This window comes from Stegodyphus dumicola, chromosome X1, assembly GCF_044657685.1.
Source record: "Stegodyphus dumicola isolate Sdum_Otavi_A_Nest chromosome X1, ASM4465768v1".
Taxonomy (NCBI): domain Eukaryota; kingdom Metazoa; phylum Arthropoda; class Arachnida; order Araneae; family Eresidae; genus Stegodyphus; species Stegodyphus dumicola.
Window position 1 is genome coordinate 78,578,233 of NC_140780.1, and position 23,403 is coordinate 78,601,635.

The following is a 23,403-nucleotide window of genomic DNA, read 5'->3' on the forward strand; positions in this document are numbered from 1 at the left end:
GTTAATATTAATCGTAGTTAATTATTTTAATCGTGGTTGGTTTGTGCTTCCATCAAAAGGTGTGACTTGCTTTGAACAATTTCACGAAGCAAAGAAATATGAAAATTTGTAAATATTTTTGTATATAGGACATGCGTATATAGATATTTATCTTATTTATCCGTATATATTGAAGAATATTGTGTATATCCAGGAAACCATATATACAGCCATAATACAGAGTTTTTTCATTCTTATACAAATGCTTCTACTCATTTTCGTGCTTCACTGCAATGCTCGCTTAGTTGCACTTTTAAAAGCTCTGGCGGCGCAGTATTCCACCTCATGGAACACCCACAGAATTAAACCGGTAAGTGCAATTTTTACAAAATTTTACCTATATACTCCTTTAGGACTAAATAGACTGCATGCAACTTTTTTTGTTGAAATTCCGAAGTTAACGTATAGTGCGCCGCAAAGGGTTAACAATTTCTTTGTCGTTTGCACTCAACGCTCTGCTAATCCATTTGACTAGAGATGTATTCCCCCTTCACATATCTACTCACATATTCTACTCATATACAATTTATTTACTACTGGATTATTTAGTAGAGAGAGACATATATATTAATTTAATGTAAAATTCACTTACTTGGTGAATTAAAATTTGAAGTTCCACCATCACAATCAGAATTACTCTGATTGGAAAGTAACTGGTAAAATGCTCCATGTTTAGATTTGCCTAGTACCTGCCGAATGGATTGGAGATTTGACATCTGGGGAAAGAAGAGCAAAACATTAGCCCAATATAAAATCTACTTCTGCCTCTATTTACATATGCAGATTTTAGGTTTATTGACTAACGAATGTAGTATATTCCCTACGAGAAAATAAAACAACCTAATATGCTTACATAAATAAATATTATACTACCAATTATAAAATAAAAAACTATACAGTACAAAGTCTGAGTTAAGGAATTGTTGGTGCCTAGGCTCCAAAATACAGAAAGTCAAGGGGCCAAAAGTGCAGATGTGGCCAGCGTCAATCATTGTGCTCTCATTGGCACAATTTGCTATGTTAACTGAACTTCAGTTCTTTGGAATCTAATTCTTTTCTCCTTACCCGTTGTTATGCCAGCAAAACAAAATCAATATCAGCAAACAAACATGTTTCAGGTCTTCATTTAATTTTAAATTATTCCTCCTTCTTCAAACTTGCCTACTGCTATCAAGAAATTTCTGTTTTCTTACCAAATATGGTAGTAAAGCAACAGCAATTTCATTTAGATTGTTGAATAGCAATTTGAATTTGGCTGAAGAATTTCAGAGTCATCTTTCACTGCATAAAAAGTTTCACTCAATGAACCCACATTCACCTGAATCATCGGACATAAAAATGCTAACTCCCCAACTTAGGGTGGAGGAAAAAAATAAAAGTTGTATAATACACACTGCCCCTCAAAAGTTGTGTATTGACTAATATATCTTTCGAGAAGTTTTTCAAAAATTTTCTACTTCATTTTTATTTCTTGCAAGAACTTTGAAATCTTGTAATTTGCTAATGGTACAGTAAAACCACAAAATTTTCAAAAACTGTTGGATGAAAATAAATCACCCCCTCATCAATTTGATTAAAATGTCATTTGTGAATTTTTTCAAAATTTTCTAATAAATTTTCCTAATTTCTAACTTTATTGCCCACAAGAGCCTTGAAATTTTGTAATGGTTATGGTACAGTTGAAAACTTTCAATATATTTCACTTTTTTAAATTAACTTCCTTATTCTACAGCTTGCTTTATAAACATGCAACTCCTCAATGGCTCAATGAACCACTCATTCTTCTCTATGAGGATGTGGTTGTATAACAAGTTGCACAAATGTCCATTCCAACACTTTGGGCCACTGTCTTTACTTTGTAGCCCTGAATTCAGAATTAGATTTGAAAGTGAGCATGATTGACCCGTGTTAATTTTTTGTTGTGATTTCTCCATCCAGAGCACCATCCCCATATACTTGTCTAAAAATCTCCGTAACATATTAAAGACACCTCTCAGCTACCTGGCATGGGAAGCATGGATAGCATGGGAAATAGAGTGCATGGAAGAAATAGAGAGCCTTCCTTGATACACTCCTTCAAATCTTCACCTGATAGATGTGATATAAGAGGTGGCCCTGTAACTTCACAATGCTAACAGTTGATAATGTTACATAAACTCTTATGATAAAAGAAGCCATCTCCTTCTAGTGGCAAATGGATTAGTGCTGCTTATGGAGACTCTAAGGACTCTTTTACCCATAGTAAGTCATCTTGCATTAGAAAGTTTTCTAGGACATTGCATCACCAGATTCATTTAGCATTTACATAAGAAACACCTTGATTTACATTCCATGGATATTTCTGTTCTGTACTGAGATTATATGGAAAATTTCCCTCACATGATCAAAACTCAACTACTGAGAACTGTTGACAGCTCATCAAGCTCTTGCCTAAATGTCTGTAAAATGCATGAGGACCCATTGTTGGTGTATCCATTTTGAATTTCCTGTATTCACTGCGGTTCAACTGCATCCAAAGTGGTAAGTTTGGATACATAAAAGTGTTCATTATTCAGACAGGTCAACATAGCTTCCTTGATACTTGCTTGACAGTTCAGTTATTTTTCTGTAGACAAATCAAACTGTAAAACTTTAACACATCTCTCGTTGGCCTGCATATTACAACTATGGTTTCATTAAAATTACCAGTTAATGGGGCACTTAACTTTTGTCTCCAGTTGAAGACATATTTCACTGATGTGCAGTATGCAGGAAGGCAGACAATGAACTGAGCTATTGAACAGAATGGCAGGGGCTGACTATCTCTTCACATAACAGGCAACCAGATAACACAATCTATCAGTGGACCACCAGCTTGGTTTCTACAAACTGGCTTCAATCTTTCAATAAAATCTATGTTGTGTATATCTTATGGTGCGAAATTAAAATATTATGATTCATTTTTTTAATGAATATTAATTTCTTTGAACACATGCAAAATATTTCGCAGGTTAGTTTCAAAGGGGAACGTAATTCGTATACCACAATTCTGTCTTGATTCTGCAAGTCTACATTATTACCATAAAAAATAAGAAATTCAAATAGTCTCTGTTATGATATGGACATTCAATATAAATACCCTGCCCTCAAAAAGTTAAGGAACAGCATGTTTTTTAAAGCTCATCATTACAAAAATGTCAGCAATGTTTAAATTTACAGTTCATATACATGATTTTAAATAGTGTATGTATTTTAGATTCATGGCAGCTTTAAGAATTTTTAAAATTTTTATAGTATTGATTTTACTTTTTTTATAATGTTTATATTATGAAATTTTAAAGCTGACAGGTAATTCTTCTATGATATTGATCATTCGTGCCTTTTTTTAATTTTAAATTTACAAATTTAGTTTGAAAAACTTATATTCAACACTTTATAAAAAATATTTGCATAAAGTTGACACAGTAAAAATCATTCATAAACTCCCTGCTGTTCATCATGATCCAAACATGCTACCAATATTTTGATACCAAGGTTTTTTTCCATTTTATTTCCATTATACATCTAACTGAACATAAAAGATGCCAAATGAAAGAACTTGCTAGAAGGAATAGACTAATGCAAGTCAAAGTATTATTATGACATGTAAGACATATGTTTTCTTGGTATAAATAAACAAGCAAACAGAAGTAACAAGGGTTTTGAGAGCACCCATGCTCATGACTGTTTGCTGGTAAATATAGTATGTATGTTACGAGTCCTACACCTTCAAATGAAAAAATTCACATGGCATACACTCATGCAAGCTAAGTGGCCACCTGTGGATTGAATCATTAGGTTTCATAGTATCCAATCAAGTTTTGATGTTCCTCTTTAAAAAGAAAATAGTTAATTCTATAATTGACATTAGGACAGTGCCCTATCTTGCTGACAGTAAGTGGTAGAACCTTCATTCATGTAGGGAGACAATCAAATTTAAAATGCATCCAAATGGGAGCCAGCAGCACTATCTGGGAGATGCAGATAAAGCGTATTTACTTAAGGTAACTACATTTGTTTTTTTTTTATGCGCAACATAGTCACTGAAAAATCTCCAGACTTGTTTAAAAAAAAAAACTTGGAGGCCCCATGAAAGTATCACCTTCTGTTGGTGGCTTTCTAAACTCTTACTTTGTTTAAACTTAGATATTTGAGTATATCAGTTAAATACTCAGAAATTAGATAACGGAATCTTGATTACCTGGGGTAACGACAATCATTTTGAACAACCCTGTATTCAAATTGATTGTCAACCACTATGTATGGAATTAAATCACTGAGTAAAATGTTAGTTGTATTAAACACCTTTTTCTCTCCCTCTTTCAGATATCTTACCAGATGCTTCTCACTTACCACTTGGTGCAAATTTCTAAAATAATGTTACACAAGTTAGGCAAAGTTTTTTCAAGCAAAGTTCATTCTCAAATTAGACACAAAAAACATGCTGTTCCTTATCTTTTGGAGGGCAGCGTATCAAAATTTCAAGTCTTTTGATGGAAATGGAAATAAAGTACAAACATATTAAAATAATTTGTGACTGATACATTAGTCAATACACAACTTTCAAAGGGTTAGTTCATTTTCATTGACAAATTAAAAAATTTTTTGCAGTTTTACCGCACCATTAAAAAACCGCAAAATTTCGAGGGTCTTGTGGGAAATGCAAATGAAGGAGAAAAATTTTGAAAAATTCCATGGGTAAGATACTAGTCAATACACAACTTCTGAGGAGTCCTGTGTTTTAATTATAGAACTTTTATTCTTTTTTTCTGCCCCTACCCATGACCTTCGAGAGGGGCTACGACACTTTATAAACATGGCGGAGCTTTCCATCCGATGTTATCATCGGAAAGTCATCTGGATTTTTAAATTTATCTTTATCATCTAATATAACTTTATCATGTTGTTTAGTTAATTAAAATAGCTGAAAGAAACGAGGCTTTATATACATTATTTTCCCTTTTTAGGCTTTTTACAGATATTTTAATTAACTTTGTGCATAAATATAATTGAAAGAACCAAAGAACAAACGAACATTTTACAAAAATTTAAACGCTGATTAAAAATTGCAATGTCATGATAAACTGGAAAAGGATTCTTAAGATAATAATTAATATTTTACCTAGGCTCAAGTATAAATTTATTTGCGTTTCAGAGCAAAACATATTGTTCAGAATCAAGCATTTAAATAGCATTATGTGCAGTTTCAGTGGCATCACTGTTATTTTTGTCATTCTAAAATTTGTCATGTAAACAGTAAGATGTACGTAAGTTATCTCTACTTTATTTTGTTAATAAAGTTCAAAATTCAATTAGCCATCACTCTGCATGTTAACTCTGTTAATTTCATAACAGGTTCAAGACAGTGATGGCGTGAAAGGTTATAGGTTTTAGCGACGTTTAACTGCGCAAATAAATTATCGATGGCTATGTTGACGTATTTGAATCACGGATTTTTCTTTTCTTTCCTTTTCGATTTCAACACTTCCACCTGAACAGTGTGTAGGTAGACGCTACAGTGTACCAATAGCCTTTTATTTTTGCTGCATATTTCTTGGTTAATAACGACGTAATATGGAAGCTAAAAATTTTGTTCAGTGTATCAAATTGGAAGGTTTATTTAACTGGACTGATTGGAAATTTGAAATAAACTCTTTATTTGTGCTCAATGATTGTGCGCGCATCTTCGATAATTCCTTTATTGAGCCAAAAGCCTCCGGCAGAAAGTGCGAATGAAAAAACAATATGCGAGTACAATAAAGCCGCAAAAGCATATGCAAAGGCAAATGTAAAAACTACTGTGATCATTCGCACAAATGTATCAACGAATGTGTTAAATTTGATAAGTATGCATGGTAATTCTGCACTAGCGATATGGAATGAGTTATTCAGTAACTTTGAGAAGGTGTCAAACATGAAATTGGACACTCTTCTGCAACAGTTTTTCACTTTTCGGATCGAGAAAGACGAAAGTGTAATTCAATCACTCGCACGTTTACGTGCACTGTGGGTGGATCTTCAACGTGAGAAAGAGTTGAGCAGTGAAGGAAAGTTGCTGCAGAACCTGTTAGTACCGCGAATCTTATCCTTCCTGGTGATGAATATATAGAGTTCAAATTACAGTGGGACTCTATGCCAAAGACGGAAAAGTCACCTGAAAAACTGATCAACATGCGGCTGCAGAGAAGAAATCAAGAGCTTAGAAACGAAAGTACGATAACATTTGTCGCAAATGTTAATTACAGCTCAAAACATAGTGGAGAGAAATGGAAGAAGGGTGGTAAGAAACCTCAGATGGTCAGCCAATCCCAACCCTTGACAATAAATAATGCCAAAACGATGAACAAACTTACTAAGACCAGTGATGGCGTAAAGGGTTTCAATGGCATCTGTTTTCATTGTAATAAACCCGGGCACATTGGTAAATTTTGCCCATTTTCCTGACAAGCCAACCACGACGTGGCAAAACAGAGACCTTCTTTACAAATACTCAATGCAGTGCGTTTGCTTGTCAAGAAGATGATTGTAGCCGAAATGTGTGGCTTAAAGACGATGGAGCTACAGCACACATTACAAATTCAGCCAAGTATTTCAAGACGTACTGTCACTTTGACAAACAAGCAGAAATCACAGTCGTTAACAAACAGACAATACCAGCATATGGCTGTGGGGACATTGACATGTGCATGGTGGTTGGAAACATACAAAAAGCTATTGAGCTGACTGACGTACTGTACGCACCAGAAATTGGCAAAAATTTGTTATCAGCCTCAAAGGCAATGAAGCGAGGAATCTCGGACTTTGGTGATTCAGACGATATGATTTGTCGTTTCTTTTGAAAGGAGACCCCAGATAATATACTTTTAGAAGCCCCATGTTCATCAAATGGACTCTTTGAACTACGTGCAAAACCAGTCAAGCCACAAGGGGGTTCTGCTGCTGCAGCCTACTTGGTTGACAACGAAATGACGACTCCTTTTCCTGAGACGGCAATGAAGACGATGACAAAATTGCCATTATTACTTTGGCATCGATGACTTGGGCATCAAGGAATATAGTATGTGAAACAGTACTTGCGCCAAAATGGTATAGATTTTATCGACGATGGACTATTTTGTGAGCCATATGCATATGGTAAACAAAGTCGACGAACATTTGATCCAAAACGATTAAAAAAAAAGGTCTGGTGAGATAATACATGCGGACTTACTCAAATCGCCAGTCTTATCAGGAGGTGGAAAGAAGTACATGTTAGTGATTAAGGACGATTACTCTAAGTTTCGACATGTAGAATTTCTGAGACATAAGGACGAGGCTGTGTATAAAATCAAGCAGTTTCTTGTTCGGACCAAAAAAGATGGTATAAATGTAAAAGAACTGGTCACAAATGGTGGTCGTTAGTATGACAATGATAAATTGGTGAAACTGACTGATAATACAGGCACCAAGCTACGAATCACTGTGCCATATAGACCAGAACAAAACGGATTACTTGAAAGGAAGACTCATTCAATAATGAATGCAGTTTGCACTATGATCAAGGATTCAGGCCTACCACATTTCCTATCGGCAGAAGCAGCATCTATAGCTGCCTACGTTCTCAATCGAACTGGACCAAGTAAGACTACGGGAAAATTTCCCGTTTGAGGAATGGTTTGGACGCAAGCCAGTAATCAACAGAATTCGAGTTTTTGGATCAGCTGCATTTGTACATGTACCAAATGTCAACAGAGGTAAATTGGATGACAAGGCTATTTGGTTGGTTATTGTGATGACGATGGGTATCGCATTTTCATGCCATCAAGGAATGATATGATAAAAAGTGCCAATGTAGTGTTTAATGAACAGCAAATCGGCCCTACTTCCCAACCTTCAAAATTAGCATCTAACACCGGTCTATCAAGCGGTATGAAGTTTATTTTGGAAGATGCACACGATGATGCAGACACACAGGGGGCTGATCTGTGCACTGATGAAGATGAGCCAACACAGATGACTGCGTGTACATTGCGAGACTGTTCAGCTATCCAACGACCTGTCAGATTTAATGACTACGACGTGTATAACAGCATCTCCTGAATATGCCAACTGGAAATGAGCCATGGAGGAAGAAATAGCTTTGCATGCCAAAAATGGAACATGGCAACTTGTTGAGCCACCTAACAGACGTAAAATCCTCGACAATCGCTGGGTTTACAGAGTGAAGACAAATCCCGATGGCTCAATTGAGAGATTCAAGGCCTGGTTAGTAGCAAAAGGACACACCCAGACGGTGAATATTGACTATGAAGACACATTTAGCCTGGTGTGTCACTATGACACTATTTGAGCTCTAAATTGCAATGGTAGCCAAGGAGAATCTCAACTTATATCAAACTGACATGGAGACGGCATTCCTTTATGGTGACCTAACTGAGGAGACCTACATGTCTCAACCCGAAGGCTATAACAATGGAAGTAAGCGTGTATGCAAGATGCTTTGACCTTTATACAGCTTGAAACAAGCTGGACGATGTTGGAATGCCAAGTTTACTGATATGTTACTGATAAATACAAGTTTGAAATGAGATAACCTAACAAACAACATACACAACTGGCAATATTTAAAAAAACACATAAAATATGCAGTGTTTGAAAGTTACCAGAAAAAAGTAACAGAACTACTATCTCCAATTAATAAAAAATCATTTAGTGTTTCTTAAATAGCAAGCCGCTAAAAGTACAATAAGTAGAAGCAATGCTGATGATTTTTAACATAATTTCTTTTGATCATATGTAAATATATATATACTTGTTTTAGACAATGACAGATTCCCACGGCCATTTTATTCATTTTTTCAAATCAATAACATTCCTTTGGATACTTTCCCTTGGATACTGCACAGAAATGATTTGAAAAATAGTAAGAACTGCACATTTAAATCTGCTCTTTATTAAATAGCACACAACAAAAAGTTTTTTCCCATTTATCATGAATTTTATTGCTTATCACAAGCACGTACAAAAATTAACAATGAAAATGGAATGTATTCAAATGTAATAATTAAGAAACATAACTTGCAACATTCGTATTCATACCAAGAGCTACATTACAAATTCCAGGAGAAAAATAACAGAACTAGAATTGCACTTAATGTAAAAATTTAATATTTTTTTAAATATTATATGACTAAAAATGCAATAATCATGGATTACAATATTTAGTAGTAATGCTGATGTTTCTTAACACCATTTCTTTCAATCATATGCAGGTGCATATACATATTTTAGCTTCTAAATTTTAGGATAATAGGAATTACGATTATCATTTATATGCTTTTTAAAATCATTAACCTTTCTTTGAATATTATATAGAAGAGCTTTCAATAATATACATAATGACTTATTATGTGCATTAAAATCTGCTCTTCATTAAACAGCAAGTCAAAATTTTTTTTTAATTTATTGCTTCCTTATCATCACATATATCAAATTAAGCAACAAAGCTGTACTTAAATATAATAACATAAATCATATAATCAAACATTCATATTTATTGTTATTTATAGTGATTTCTTAACATCTGCTCTTTCTATCATACCTTAATATATTCTATTCTTTGAAATAATCATGATAATTTCATTCAAAAAATACATTTTCTAAAATCAGTAAACTTTTTCGCATAAACTGCACAGAAAATCTTTAAATATATACACAGTAGCATACCATATGCATTAAACTCTCTTCATGAAATAGCATACAGTGAAACTTTTTTTAATCCCATTTATCATGAATTTTCCTGCTATCACAAATATATACAAAAAATAGTAAAAACTCTAACTTTAATAATAAAAACTCTAAATTCAAACATTCATATTTATACTATGGTCGTATCTTAGCAAATACATATAACTTATCTTTTAAATGGCATAAACTATGCAGTTCTTGGAGTTACAAATACTATATGAAAATTAATAGAACTGTATTTTACAATTAAGAAAATAAAAACACTTAATTCTTTTTAAATTTCTTTAGTTTTCATTCATTTGAAGCAGAAAACTTACTATCTTCTAATACTCTTGTATAACTGTTTAAACAAATGCTTGCAAATGTATTTAGCATTTTTATGACAATATTAAAGAAATCACAGCTGCAAGACTGACATATTTCATCTGCAGATTACACACTGCAGTTTCAAAGAACGTACACAATAACCAGCTATATGTATTAAAGCTTGCTGTTCATTCATTGATACAATTAACTCCACATCACAGCCGTTAAATATGCATGGATATGCATAGTCTTTTAACATTAAACGTTTTCTTGAAATTCTTAATATCGCCCCATTTTCATCTGTGAATACATCTTCAAGCACAATCAAATCTTCGCGAAAATGTTTTTCACAAACAACACTTCGTTTAGATAGTATGAAATTCGTGCGAGGAATCTTACGGCACCAGAGTTGCTTTTTTGCTTCATCCGTTGGAAATTTGTACACACTCACGTAATTTTCAGTTCCAGCATAATTACAATTCCACTTAGGTATACAACAATGCATTGCTCAATATTAGTCAGCGCTAAACAACAAACTATAATGACAAATTTAAAGCTTTACAAGAACATACCCACGCTTCATGGTAGTTACAAAACTAATGGTGGAAAAACGATGGACGGAAAGCATGACTCATCTCTGAATTATTCAACGAGTGCCATGGCCTTCTCCCTCTCGAAGGTCACGCCCTACCCCACAATGACACAAGGGATGAAAGTGTGGTTATGGCCGACATCAATCAATGACCCCAATGCCTTAGTCAGCAAACGTTTAAAAGTGACATGTAGGAATGGGAGTATGTCAGGAGAAAAAAATCACTTTTACAATTTGTTTTCCCCCTTAACTATTATAGCAACTCTATTCCAGGACTCGTAGGAAGGAAAAAAATTTTGGTGTTCTGGCTATTATACTATTCCAGATACTGGATATTTGTAATTCAGATTTTGTACTGTATATGTGAATTCATTCTTTAAATTATTTCAATGGAATATTCTCAAACTGTATAATTTTCCTTAAAAATGCATCATTCCAAATTTACCATTTAAATCAGTCACGACATAATACATATCAATTAAATTTTCAATACATTAAAAGATGAATATTAAAACTACACATATAAATATGTTAAAATAAAAACATGCTACATATATGAAGAGAGAGGAGATATATAAATCCAGATTTGTTTTCAAAATACCAATTACTTTCTCTTGTTAATGAAATATGAAAATTTACTCAAAAGAGCAGTACGGTACAAAGTCCGAAATCTAGACTCGGCGGGACTTCGACAATTCCATATAGTAGATCATCAGTTTAAATCTAGTAAGATGGCATGTAGAAATTATAAAATTAAAATTATGAAATTGTGATTTATGAAATGATAAAGTAATTATGATCTAAAGGGTGTCAAAATTTACAAAAAAAAAAGAGCTTAATATTTATTTGTTTACCTTATTAAACATTTCTTTCAATGTGAATTGTTTAAGCTGCTTCGCTTTTTGTGCTAATGCTTTCTCTTTAATTCTATAGACAGTCATAATTTCTTGTTCAATTATACACACATAATCTCTTGTTCAGTTACATTGTTGAAGTCCTGTATCCTGCAACTGTCGTTTCGAAAATTCTGACTAACTTGTCAATCGAAATTTTTTCCTTATCAATAACTTCTCAGTCACTTTCTTCACTATTAGTAGCAGTATCTTCTGGATCTAGAACCACACTACAGATTTCAACATTGATTAATTGATTGCTGATTGAGAAGCATTGTCATCACAAAGAAAAACTTCTTTTATATCATCTTCATTTATTACCGCTTCTCCACATTTCTTTGCAAAAACCGTTAATTGAAAAATTTCACCTTTCTTTTCTGATATCCAAAAACCTTTAAAATTAGCAGGTATCATTATCAAATTTAGCTATCCTTCACGATACATATTTCGCTATGCATCATTAGCTTGGCGAATGGAATATTCTCAAACTGTATAATTTTCCTTAAAAACGCATCATTCCAAATTTACCATTTAAATCAGTCACGACATTTAACATTTAACAAGACGACATTTAACAAGTTAATGACAATTGACATTTAACAAGTTGCTCCGTTAAACTTTATCTTGCTTCTATCGCACACCGAGACAATTAAGCCTCAATTGTATTAGTCTAGTTATTTATTATACTTATGTCTATTTCTTGCACATGCTTACGGCTTATCAGAGTTCTGAATAAATAAATTCCCACATATACTTAAGCATTTTTTAGGGTTGGCGCTAGATATCTTACCGCATGATGCAGTCTTTGCGAGTCCTAACTTCTGCGACTTGGTGCAGCCATATGTGCCCTGGCGCTGCTTCTGGGTTTATGTGAATAACAAATCAGTTATTCTTAATTCAAATAGCCCTAAATGTAATCTTTGAGTCTATGAGTATCATCAACAAAATCTATTTTTAGTATATGGAAAGAAATTTTTGTTAAATTTTTCCTCGTCAACATTTTTAGCGCATTTAACTTAAATCTGTAATCATCTCCAAGCATAATGTAAACATAAAAGGTTACCAAAAAGGTTACCATACTCGTTTATTATTCAATTACCAATATAAAAAACTGTTTAGGCATCACTACATGACTCATTACTTAAGTTGTCATTAAAAAGACAGTGCTACATATGCAGGATAAAAGAAATGTTAATTCAGAATGTAGAAGAAGCACATAAATATTTCTATGTATATATTTGTATTTCAGAAACAGATGGCATTTTTCACTTATTGCACTTGTATAGTGTAAGTTTTCATTTCCTGACTTTTAGGAAGGTAATCAGTTTTATTTATTTACATCAGTGGCCATCAAAACTGCAATACTATGAATGAAACAGCAAATTAATGTGAAATATGCATAACAGATACAGCCTGGTAAGTAATGAAAATGATTAGCAAAGCATCATATATGCAAATAATGAATGCCTGTAAACACCACCTGGATAAGTGTAAAGGAGATGATTTCAGCCTTCAGTAGTTGGTAGATTAAGCAATTCTTTCTTCTCAAATATATGCAATATCTGTCAGTCATTTGTAATGCGAGCAGTGTTTGCCAAACTGTGGTGTGTAACTGAAATGTGAGCCAAGTTCATTGGATGACCATCAAAAGGTTAAAGGACCAGTTATCCATACGGAAAACAAATTTCTTTCCTTTCTTCTCTGACTTGAGGTGAAGAGTAAGCCTTGATTAAGAAGTTCCTAGCACATCACAAGGGTTTAAACTTGCATATCACCATGGGAAGAAATAGTGCCAAAATAAAGTATTCTGTTTCTTCTAATGACCCAAATATGCCATGTAATACTAGCACACATTTTGCACATAATATACATCCTCCAGCATGAACTGTAAAAGTATGAGTAAACTAATGAAATTCAGGAGAAAAAAATGTTTATAACAACTGAATGTAATTCAGAAGTATGAAACTCATATATGATTACGTTTGTGGAATATCCCAGTAAACATACAGCTACTTCATAATTATTTCATATTTTTGTTCTAATAAATGTGGAAATCATGTAAGAGTATTTTGAAAGAGTGAAAAATGCAAAACTCGTCTTATTTTACTGTTTTTAATAGTGTTTCTACTGTGACTTAGCAGTCAAACCCTTTTTCCCCCCAATGTAGTTTTTTTTTTTACGTGAATGGATCCATAATTTATATATATCTATTGAAGAACTCCGCATTAAAATACAAAGTGAGACAAATAATTGTGACCTTTTCCACACCTAATATTGCTTTAATCATGATTCATTCATTGATATGGATGAAGATAAATACAAAATTTCAAGTGTTAAAGAAATAGTAAAAAATAAAAAAGGTCAATTAGTGTAGTTTATGTGTTAATCTAATATAAATATTAGTATAATATGCTACATTAGAAATATCTTTTAATAATGAGAGAATTACATATTCACAAAATCATCAGTAGTATATACTAGAAATTGAAACAATTCTCCAATATACTCCAATTAAACATATTAAATAGTAAGAGAAAGATTTTAATTATCAGATGTACTTTATTACTTTTAAACTGCTCAGTTTGTTATGAAAATTTAAAACACAGCTAACCACATATTCAAAATCATCAGGTTGTTCAATTAAAGCTGCAATCTGTAGTTAAACTGCAGCTTGGATATAATGAGAAAACAAACTGCTGACGATGTTACGTTATGATTTTCAGATGGTCTTGCTCTGCAAGGATATTCAGCTCAACATGAAAGAACAGTGACACTACAAGAATGCCTAGATGTTGTTTTATCCATGTCACTTAGATGTGCTGTAAATATAACAGTCCATAAAAATACTACAACTGTTTCCAATTGCCTGATTGCTTTTATCACCAGAAATCCTTAATTTGCCTTTGTCAAGTATTTATTTAATGTTATATATAGATAGATGTTAGATATATGTTGACTGCGACGGCACTTTTTGGATTCCAGTCCAAGAAGACAAATCGATTTAATCATATTATATTATTAAAAATACTAATTATGATTCGTAATAATCTTTAAAAGTTTACAGGATTTTCTTAAAGAAAAAAGGGTCCTACAAATTATCTCGTAGTCGGCTTTTGTTAGACAAAGCTCTTCACAGAGTTTATTCATACAGACATGCTTTGACTTGTCGTCTCGGTACAGCTAAAACAAGCACTAAGCAAGTAACTCATAGCGTCGCGAAAGTGACAAGTCCAGAAACTACGAGATAACTCGTATTGGGCGTCCTGAAGAAGAGTGCTAATACGAGTTACCTTATGTTGGGCAGTCAACGTGTTAAATGCATAACTAAAAAAACATATTTTATATTTAAATATAAATCATATTATATTTACCAGTTTTATATTTGAATATAAATCATATTTAAATATAAAACTGGTAAATATGTCGCAAAATGGAAGTGATACATATCTTAAAATTTCAAGGAATTTAATCAGTATTCACAGTTTAGATCATCCATGCATACATACAACAGCTTATTACATTTGTCAAAAAAATCACAAACATGAAGCACTATTTACAGTTCAAGTCAAAAAGAAAGGTGAAGATTTCTTTTTTGCAACATAGCCCTTTATATTTTATACAGTACAAAGTCTTTAATTCGGACGTCCATATTCCGGAATGATCTATAATACGGACCTCAAAGCTTCAAACTTTCTGTGCATGCGCATAATACGTTTATGCATGCACATTTAATGTATAACGGACGCCATAAGCTAGGCTAAAATTATCTAATTAGCTATTTCAGTTAATGTTGCAGATTGCATTGTTCCTTAATCTTCTAATTGGATACAGTTTATATTTTTTGCAGACTCAGAGCAATTTTATAAAAAGTAAGCTTCAACTTTCTATTATGTCAAAAAGAGTTTCCGATTCTGGAGCTGCCAAAGGATCTACTCAAAGCGAAAGCATGTTTCAACGTACCACTTCCGATAGTGAAGAAAGTGACAGAGAGGTTATTGAAAATGAAAAAATTTTGTATGACAAGTTAGTCCATATTCTCGACACAGCAATTACAGGACTTGAACAGTGGAACTGAACAAGAAATTATGTCTTTTTATAGAATTAAAGAGAAAGTATTAGTACAAAAAACGAAGCAACTTTAATTGAAAGAAATGTTTAATAAAGTAAACAAATAAATATTAAGCATTTTTTTGTACATTTTGATACCCTTAAGATCATAATTGCTTTTTATTTCATAAATTACAGTTCCATATTTTTAATTTTATAATTTCTGCATGCCATCTTACCTGATTTAAATTAATGATCTATAATCCAGAAAAAACCCTAATCCAGAATCGCCAAAGTCCCGACGAGTCCTGATTAAAGACTTTGTACTGTATACTATTTCCAAATGTGATCTAGTTTCCCAAACATCAGTTAAAGGCCATTGTCTGAAAGTCATATCACATACTCGATTTGGAAGCTTTCATTTCCTTGTTCATGTTGCATTGCCATCATCTTGCTTATTACAAAATCGAAATAACACAGGATGTTATTAGAGGCTCCTCACAGATTTTCTGACAAGTCACCATGGCCTTTTATGGCATGTGCAGCACTGTGTTATCCTGAAGCACAAACTTTTGCTCATTAACCACTGTTAGACACTTTGATTTTCACCATAAACAAAACAAATTTGTTTTATTCACACTAACGAAACATCACACTGACTATCTTCAAAGTTACAGCTGCAGAACTTGTGAAATAATGCCAGCTTATAAACTCTCAAAACAACTCTTGATACATACATAGCATATTAAAGGAAATGTAACCATATAAATCCATGTAAAAAGATCTTAATGTTATAAATGAAAAACTAACTACATAAATAAAACACATGCAAAAAAACATACTTCACTTTCATCTGTTTCAGATGCAAATTTGGAACGAGAATGTATTAATGAATCTTCTGTCATGTGCAAATTTTCAGGACTTGCATCCATTAAAAGACTACTTTTCCCACAGACTACATTGTTTTGGAAATGCGAACCAACTGAAAAGAGTAAAAAAATAAAATTAGTTAATCTGTAAAGATATGCACATAACAGTAATATAAAGTCAAAAAAGAAATTCAAAAAGTTTCATTTGCAGCATGGGGCATAATACAATAAATTATTTCTAGAAGAAGGTAACATACTGAGTAGCATGCTAATCAGTTTGACTTCTGAATTGCCAAGAATAAGCTATGTATTGCGCATTATAACACTCATTTAAGAACAACTGCAGTAGAAATAAAAACAAATCAAGTAAAACTAATTCATATTATTCATAACATGCAACCATTCAGAAATACTATATATTGATCAAACATGAAAATATGGAAATACTGCAAAATTATTGTAAGTATTGATCATACATGAAAAAGGGAAGGTGGCTGTAATATGCATGAGGATAACAATTTTTTTTTTTAAATTTTCTTCTGCATTTAAAATTTTATTTAGTTGTTACTAATTCTTTACTTTAATATAAATATTTAGTAACAGCTTTGTATCATTACAGTTTATGGTGTATTTTAAAACTGGTTATGTATTATGTTTTGACTCTCCCACTCTTTCTTCTAAATTTATAAATATGGAGCTTAATACAAAATTTCTGCAGCATCTATTAAAAACATGTATTCTGAGCATATAAGCACATTTTCAAATCTAACTTCAATTCCAAATTTCACAAGTTCACTTTAAAGATAATTTTATATCTAATTCACAACTTTTTACGATTCTAAAGTAACTTCATTATTAAAAAGCTATAAAAATATTAATTCCTCATAAAAAGCCTATTTAATCAATAAAAATTAAAATTGGTCTTTCAGGTTACCATAGCTTTGCCTGAAGTTCAAACTCTGCCTATAAAAGAATGATTATCGTTTGTTTTGAAGTTTTTGATAATAAGAGTTCTATGATGCGATTTTCAATTTCTTTTATGATTGACTAAAGAATCTGTTTGCAAACAAATTAATCATGCATGCTATAATTATTACACTTCACAATGAAGTATTTTCTTACTGCCAAACTGCTGTGAAATCTTGTTGTCATTATCTGACAGCTGGTAAATTCATCAACAATCCCAACTGAACTAGAAATTTCAAAGGTCTGCAGAGAAAAGGTGGGTCAAAGAAAATTAACATACAAAATAACAAACATCTTATACATTTGTCTTCAAAAGATTGTTTAGACAGGTACAAAATACCGCGGCTTCAGTTGCTGATAAATCATACACAATTAATGTTTCTGGGTGCATTGTAAATCAAAAGTGGGATAAAAATGGCTTAAGAGCCTATAACCCTATAAAGAAACCTTTTATTAATGAACAGCATACAATGGCCACATGATCTTGCTGCGGATTCATGGTGTAAAATTATTTCAAATGATGAAACAATACTTTGACACCTAATAAAACAGCTACATTTTCAGAATGCTATCACAATTAAAGATTTAATATGATTTGAGGAAAGAAAATATTACCTTTTATCAATAGACAGCACATGATTTCTGTTAAAATTCTGGGTTTGTTAGATTCAGCTTGGTTATTGCTTAAGGCCAACAAGAAATGCTTCACCGGGGAAAGCATTGAATCTAATGATTGGGGAACCATTGCAATGTCATAGTAGAAGGGCAGAAATAATGTTAGGCCTTAGGCTATGGACACCAAATGAAGTGCAGAATAAAAAAAATTTCTCTAGAATTTTAGGCTCTTTTTTTAGACAAAAATACATTCTATGATTGATAGTACAAAATATTCATATGTATTTGTGCCATATAAAAGCACAGTAATCAATTAATATTTAATGTTTGTTCTGAAATTATGCTCACATCCTGCTGTATATTTTGTAAATTTCAAATAGAATATTTAACCACTTAAAAACTTTTTAGCGTGCCCACGCATGTCGAGATGCTTTTGTCTCAAACCACGAGCGACGTGAACACCACGTCGATAAGCATTTATTGCAAAAATGAAAATAACATGGTGCTCACATCACCTAATGAGATTGTTTATTTCTCAAGTTACAGCTCTGGATTGCACTTGCAGACGCGAAGCAGCGTAAATGAGACACTTTACCGCTCGTTATATTGTAGCGCACGGCACTGCAACCATGAAGTTAAATCATAGTGCAAGTGGTTAAAAGTGCTCATTTACATTCCTGGTCATTGTTGAACATTTACATGACCATCTCCATAAGACACGAAATATTTTGAAAATGTGCGCCATTGTTTTAGAAAGAATCTGCTCTATTCTGTACATTTCTTTAATTTAAATGATAAATCAGACTGAAGCTATACTATCATCATCAGAATAAAATGAAAAAGTGTAAACATATACCTTCTATGCATGCAATCACAAAAGGTATATTCAATTTTAAAAAATGAGGACAAAATTAAGTGCATGCAATGAAAAATGTTCTTTAAATGAATTAGAAAAAACACAAAATAAATTGAAGCAAAATGGCTGAATAAAAAGATAAATATGCATATTATCGGAAGAATAAATACACCGCAAATTTAAATTTAATTTAAAGTTTTGATATTTCATTTTGAGACTTTATTAACACCTGGAAGCAGGTTTTACTACTTTCTCTAGGAATAGAAATGCAAAATTCAACTGTTTCCAAACCAAGAAATGTTGCCAACCCAGGTGCTAGCTTTACTACCTAACTTTCTATTAAGTAGCATGTAACATAAGGTAAGTTATGTGCAAGGGCAGCAAACCATACAATCTGTTAATAGACACTTCTCAATAAAAAAAACTGTTGTTTTTAAATTTAATATTGCAAAGCAAGCAAGACCACCAGCGGTCAATGAGGTATTAATCTTGAGCCCTGATATCTGGCCAGGCTTAATTTCTAAAATTAGAAGTGACTTAGCCCTAGGGTAGGTGAAGAACAGTAAATAAATATTTAATATCAATCATGATATATACACAATAATGAACACTTAAATTTTAACAGGTAAGTCATATTATTACAGTATACTCTCTATTTGGTTTCAGATTATCCGTGCATGGCGGTGCCCACACTCAACGCTGTATATAAAAGTGCGCAAAAAAAAACAAGCATGTTCAAATTTGAGGATGCCCTGAATTGTGTGTTTAGATTATTATGAATTACCTTTCTTACTTTTTAAAAAATAGATTTAGAACTAAAAAATAAATTTTAGAACTAAAAAATAAATACAGAACATGCAACAAATACTACGAAAGAAAGTTGTTTTAGCATTAAAACAAAAATTTGCATCAATCGAAAGATTTGATCATGGCGAAGTGACAATATCATTCACCAAAGAATATGAAATCTATTGGACTTCGTTCAGCAAAGAAGATTCAAATGGAATGATAAAATAGCATTTAAAAAAATATGCAGTGAAATTAGACAAATATTTAAGCATTCTCAAAAAAAAAAAAAAAAAAAAAAAAAAAAAAAACACTAAGTGAAATTACTAATTTAAAAAAAAACACACACACATAAATGCATGAAAACTGAGTTCAGATAATTCGCAATTTCCAATTGTATGCAGCTTGTTTCCCCAGCCTGGATTTAAATTGATGATCTATAATCCGGAAAAAACCGTAATCCAGAATCGCCGAAGTCCCAAAGAGTCTGGATTACAGACTTTGTACTGTATATATTTATACCACGAAAAAACTCCATCTTTTGCAATTTTAATGAGCTACTTTCTGCAAACAGTAACTGACTCCGTCCAACATCATTCTGATGAGACTCAACAATCTTTGCAAAACTGGTTATATCCAGGTTACTGATGGCAGTAATTCATAACAATGAAATTGCCACAATATTTTCTGGTACAGGGATGTGTGGTATGTAGGTACTGAATTCGACAATATCATGCTTATGTCTTATCTGCCTCGGGGATGCAGATTTGAATCTTTCTAATTAAAAATATTAGTGGGCGATGATCTGTGTATATTGCAAAATGTGTTTAAAATGCTTTGCAGTGCAATAGATAGTATTCTCTACCATATGTTCTGTATTTAGTTTCAGTTAGAGTTAGTTTTTTGAGGAAAAAAGCTAAGTTTTTTGAGGAAAAAAGCTAGTGATTGAACATGTTTATCATTTTACGAATGCAAAACAGCTCCAATAGCTGCATCCGAGGTGCCAACCATTAATGACAACCGTTGACCAGGGGCATGGTAACCAAGTGTCACTGTATTAGCTAGATCAATTTTACACTTTTCAAAGGTAGTAGTTGTTTCTTAGAATAGGACATTTATCGTTTTTCTTAGAATCTTTCAAAATAGAATGAAGCTGTGCTTGGGTAGCAATGGCCTTAGGCAAAAATTGTTGATAAAAATTCAACACTGCCAAAAATCTCTTTAGTTTAGACATTGTTAGAGGTTTAGGGAAGTTAAAAATTATTGCAATTTTTCAGAAAGGGGTCGAATGGCAGAAGGGGTAATTAAACAACCAAGAAATGATAACGATGACTTTCCAAGAACACATTTAGCAAGATTTAGTTTTAACCTACATTTCTTCATTCTATCAATTCATCTGCTGAAGCCATAAGTAAATCATTGAAGAAGGGAACATAAAAATCTAAACCAGAAAGAACTTGATTAATAAACCTTTGGAATGTTTGACTTGTATAATGTAAACCAAATGACATTTTACGAAACTCAAATAATCCGAACAGAGTGTTAACAGCTGTTTTATGCACGTCCTCTGGGCTAACAGGAATCTGATTGATATACTCTAGCCAAATCAAGTGTTGCGAAAATATTTTTCCAAAATATATCTGAGTACAATCTTGAACACGCAACACAGGATACTCGTGAGAAATATTCACAGCATTCAGGTGACAATATAAGGTATTTCTCCCGCCTTCTTAGCATGCCTTTGTGGTGTAATAGTACTGCACGCTGGGCCGGTATTCCAGAGGTCGGAAGTTCAGTTCCCGGTGAAGGTGGTTGCTCATTTTTCATCTTGCCTGCTTTTAAAAAATACCTAATGTCTCTACAGTGGTGCCTGAACTAAAAGGATTATGGATGATGACTCTCCACACCCAGGATTTGGCAATTGGGTGCCCTAAAAACCCCAGTTGCCCTTTAAAAGGGGGAGTATATAAGGTATTTCTCCCGCCTTCCTAGCGCGCCTTTGTGGTGTAGTGGTTTTGCACGCTGGGCCGGTATTCCAGAGGTCCGTGGTTCAATTCCCGGTGAAGGCGTTTGCTATTTTTCATCTTTCCGAATTCCAAAAATCCTAATGTCTCTACAATGATAATCACGGCAAGGGCGCCAATCACCATTAGCTTTACAGACCATGTGAAAAGGGCTGGCCCAAGGGTTTTTGGATAGCCAGATGATTCCTTGTGACAGAAAGAACTCAAACTCTTACAAAAGATGTTTAGAAAATATGGGAAGACCATTAGTCTCAATACAACTGAAAACTGTTGAATTCTGATTACTGTTGGTTACATAAGAAGGATTTGTGAGTTTGGGATACTAAGCAAGTAATCTATCAAATTTAGAATAACTAAGAAGTACAGATAAGCCCGAATCTAACTACGAACATATTATCACACCAAATTCCCAAACAATTTACCACAATAGTGACAAATTAGTTTTAGAATCGATAAGGTGATTATAAGCAACATCAATAAGTAATCCATATTTCTTAAGAAAATCTACACCTATTGTTGGCTGATTTATAGCTGCAAAGACAAATAACCAAGTAAAGGTACAACATAAGCTTAATTTCAAAGAAAGGTGCTTACTGTCAAACATGAGACTTAGCTCCATTGCTGGCAAATAAAACCAAATTCTGGGAAGGCTTAAAACACAGAGCACACTTTTTTGGCAATACTGACACAGTCACATCAATATCTATTAAACATTTTATTTCTGAAGAGGCATCGGCAATGAGTATATGATTTACCTGGTGATCACTACTTTGGTGAAAGGAACACAAAGACTGACATTTCCTTGCCTGTTTGTTCACTCTTCATAACAGTTAGTATGATTGCATGACCTGCTCCGCTGGTAGAAGTACTGAAAATTATGCTTAGCACTGCGAGAACATCTCAAGGTAAAGGTTAACTCACTAACTTCTTTAGTCTGCTCTGCTACCTGGAGTTTCAAACAAGCAGTAACAGATTCACTTGGCTCAGGGGTCACAATAGCTATATTCACATAAGAATGAGATGCAAGCTCAGTAATCTTATCAGCAACCACAGCCAATTTACTCAAATCATCTTAACCTAGAGCAGCTTAGAAAATGAAGGAATAAAATGAAGCTAACTTCTGTCTAGTCAAATGACATGATTTGGAGTGTGATGGAAGGTAAACAGATGAAGGTTCATGACAGGAATGGCCAACCATTGGCACAATCAAGTTTTAACAATGGCATGCAGAGACTTCTTGAAAAATTAAAAGATTTGAAAAAATAATATCATTAGATATCAACCCTATCAATAGATACATACATGAACACATTAGAATAAATAACTCTTTGAATTTTAATTTCGGTTTCTTTCACTACAGTGACACTCTGTCACACTATTGTAGGGTTGGATGAACATATGCTTGTGAACAAATTTTTCCATTATGAACATAATAAAATCAAAACATCATTCAAGATCAATTGATATGCACCTATAACACTTAATTTTCTTCGCATCTTCCAGAACTAATCCTCACATAGATGACTTGGTAAAAAACTGCATATTCAAACAACACACTAATTAAGTACAGATAGCTATTTAGAATTAAATTTTTTAAATTATTCATTTTTATTTTATACATAACCTGACTGAATGCTGAAAATGTTTATCAACAATAAAACCCTAG

At 32.9% G+C, this 23,403-nt stretch overlaps 1 protein-coding gene across 3 annotated transcripts in view; it reads right to left on the reverse strand.

Annotated features, from left to right (window-relative positions):
* Positions 1 to 23,403, reverse strand: part of LOC118185674 (constitutive coactivator of PPAR-gamma-like protein 1 homolog) — a 354,891-nt gene that overhangs the window by 169,585 nt on the left and 161,903 nt on the right. For all 3 annotated transcript variants that reach the window (XM_085807957.1, XM_085807956.1, XM_085807955.1), the window contains exons 5-6: positions 16,464 to 16,603; positions 632 to 755 (exon numbers count right to left, since the gene is read on the reverse strand). In XM_085807957.1, the coding sequence (XP_085664083.1) occupies positions 632 to 755; positions 16,464 to 16,603 (264 nt within the window). The remainder of the gene's footprint in view (positions 1 to 631; positions 756 to 16,463; positions 16,604 to 23,403) is intronic.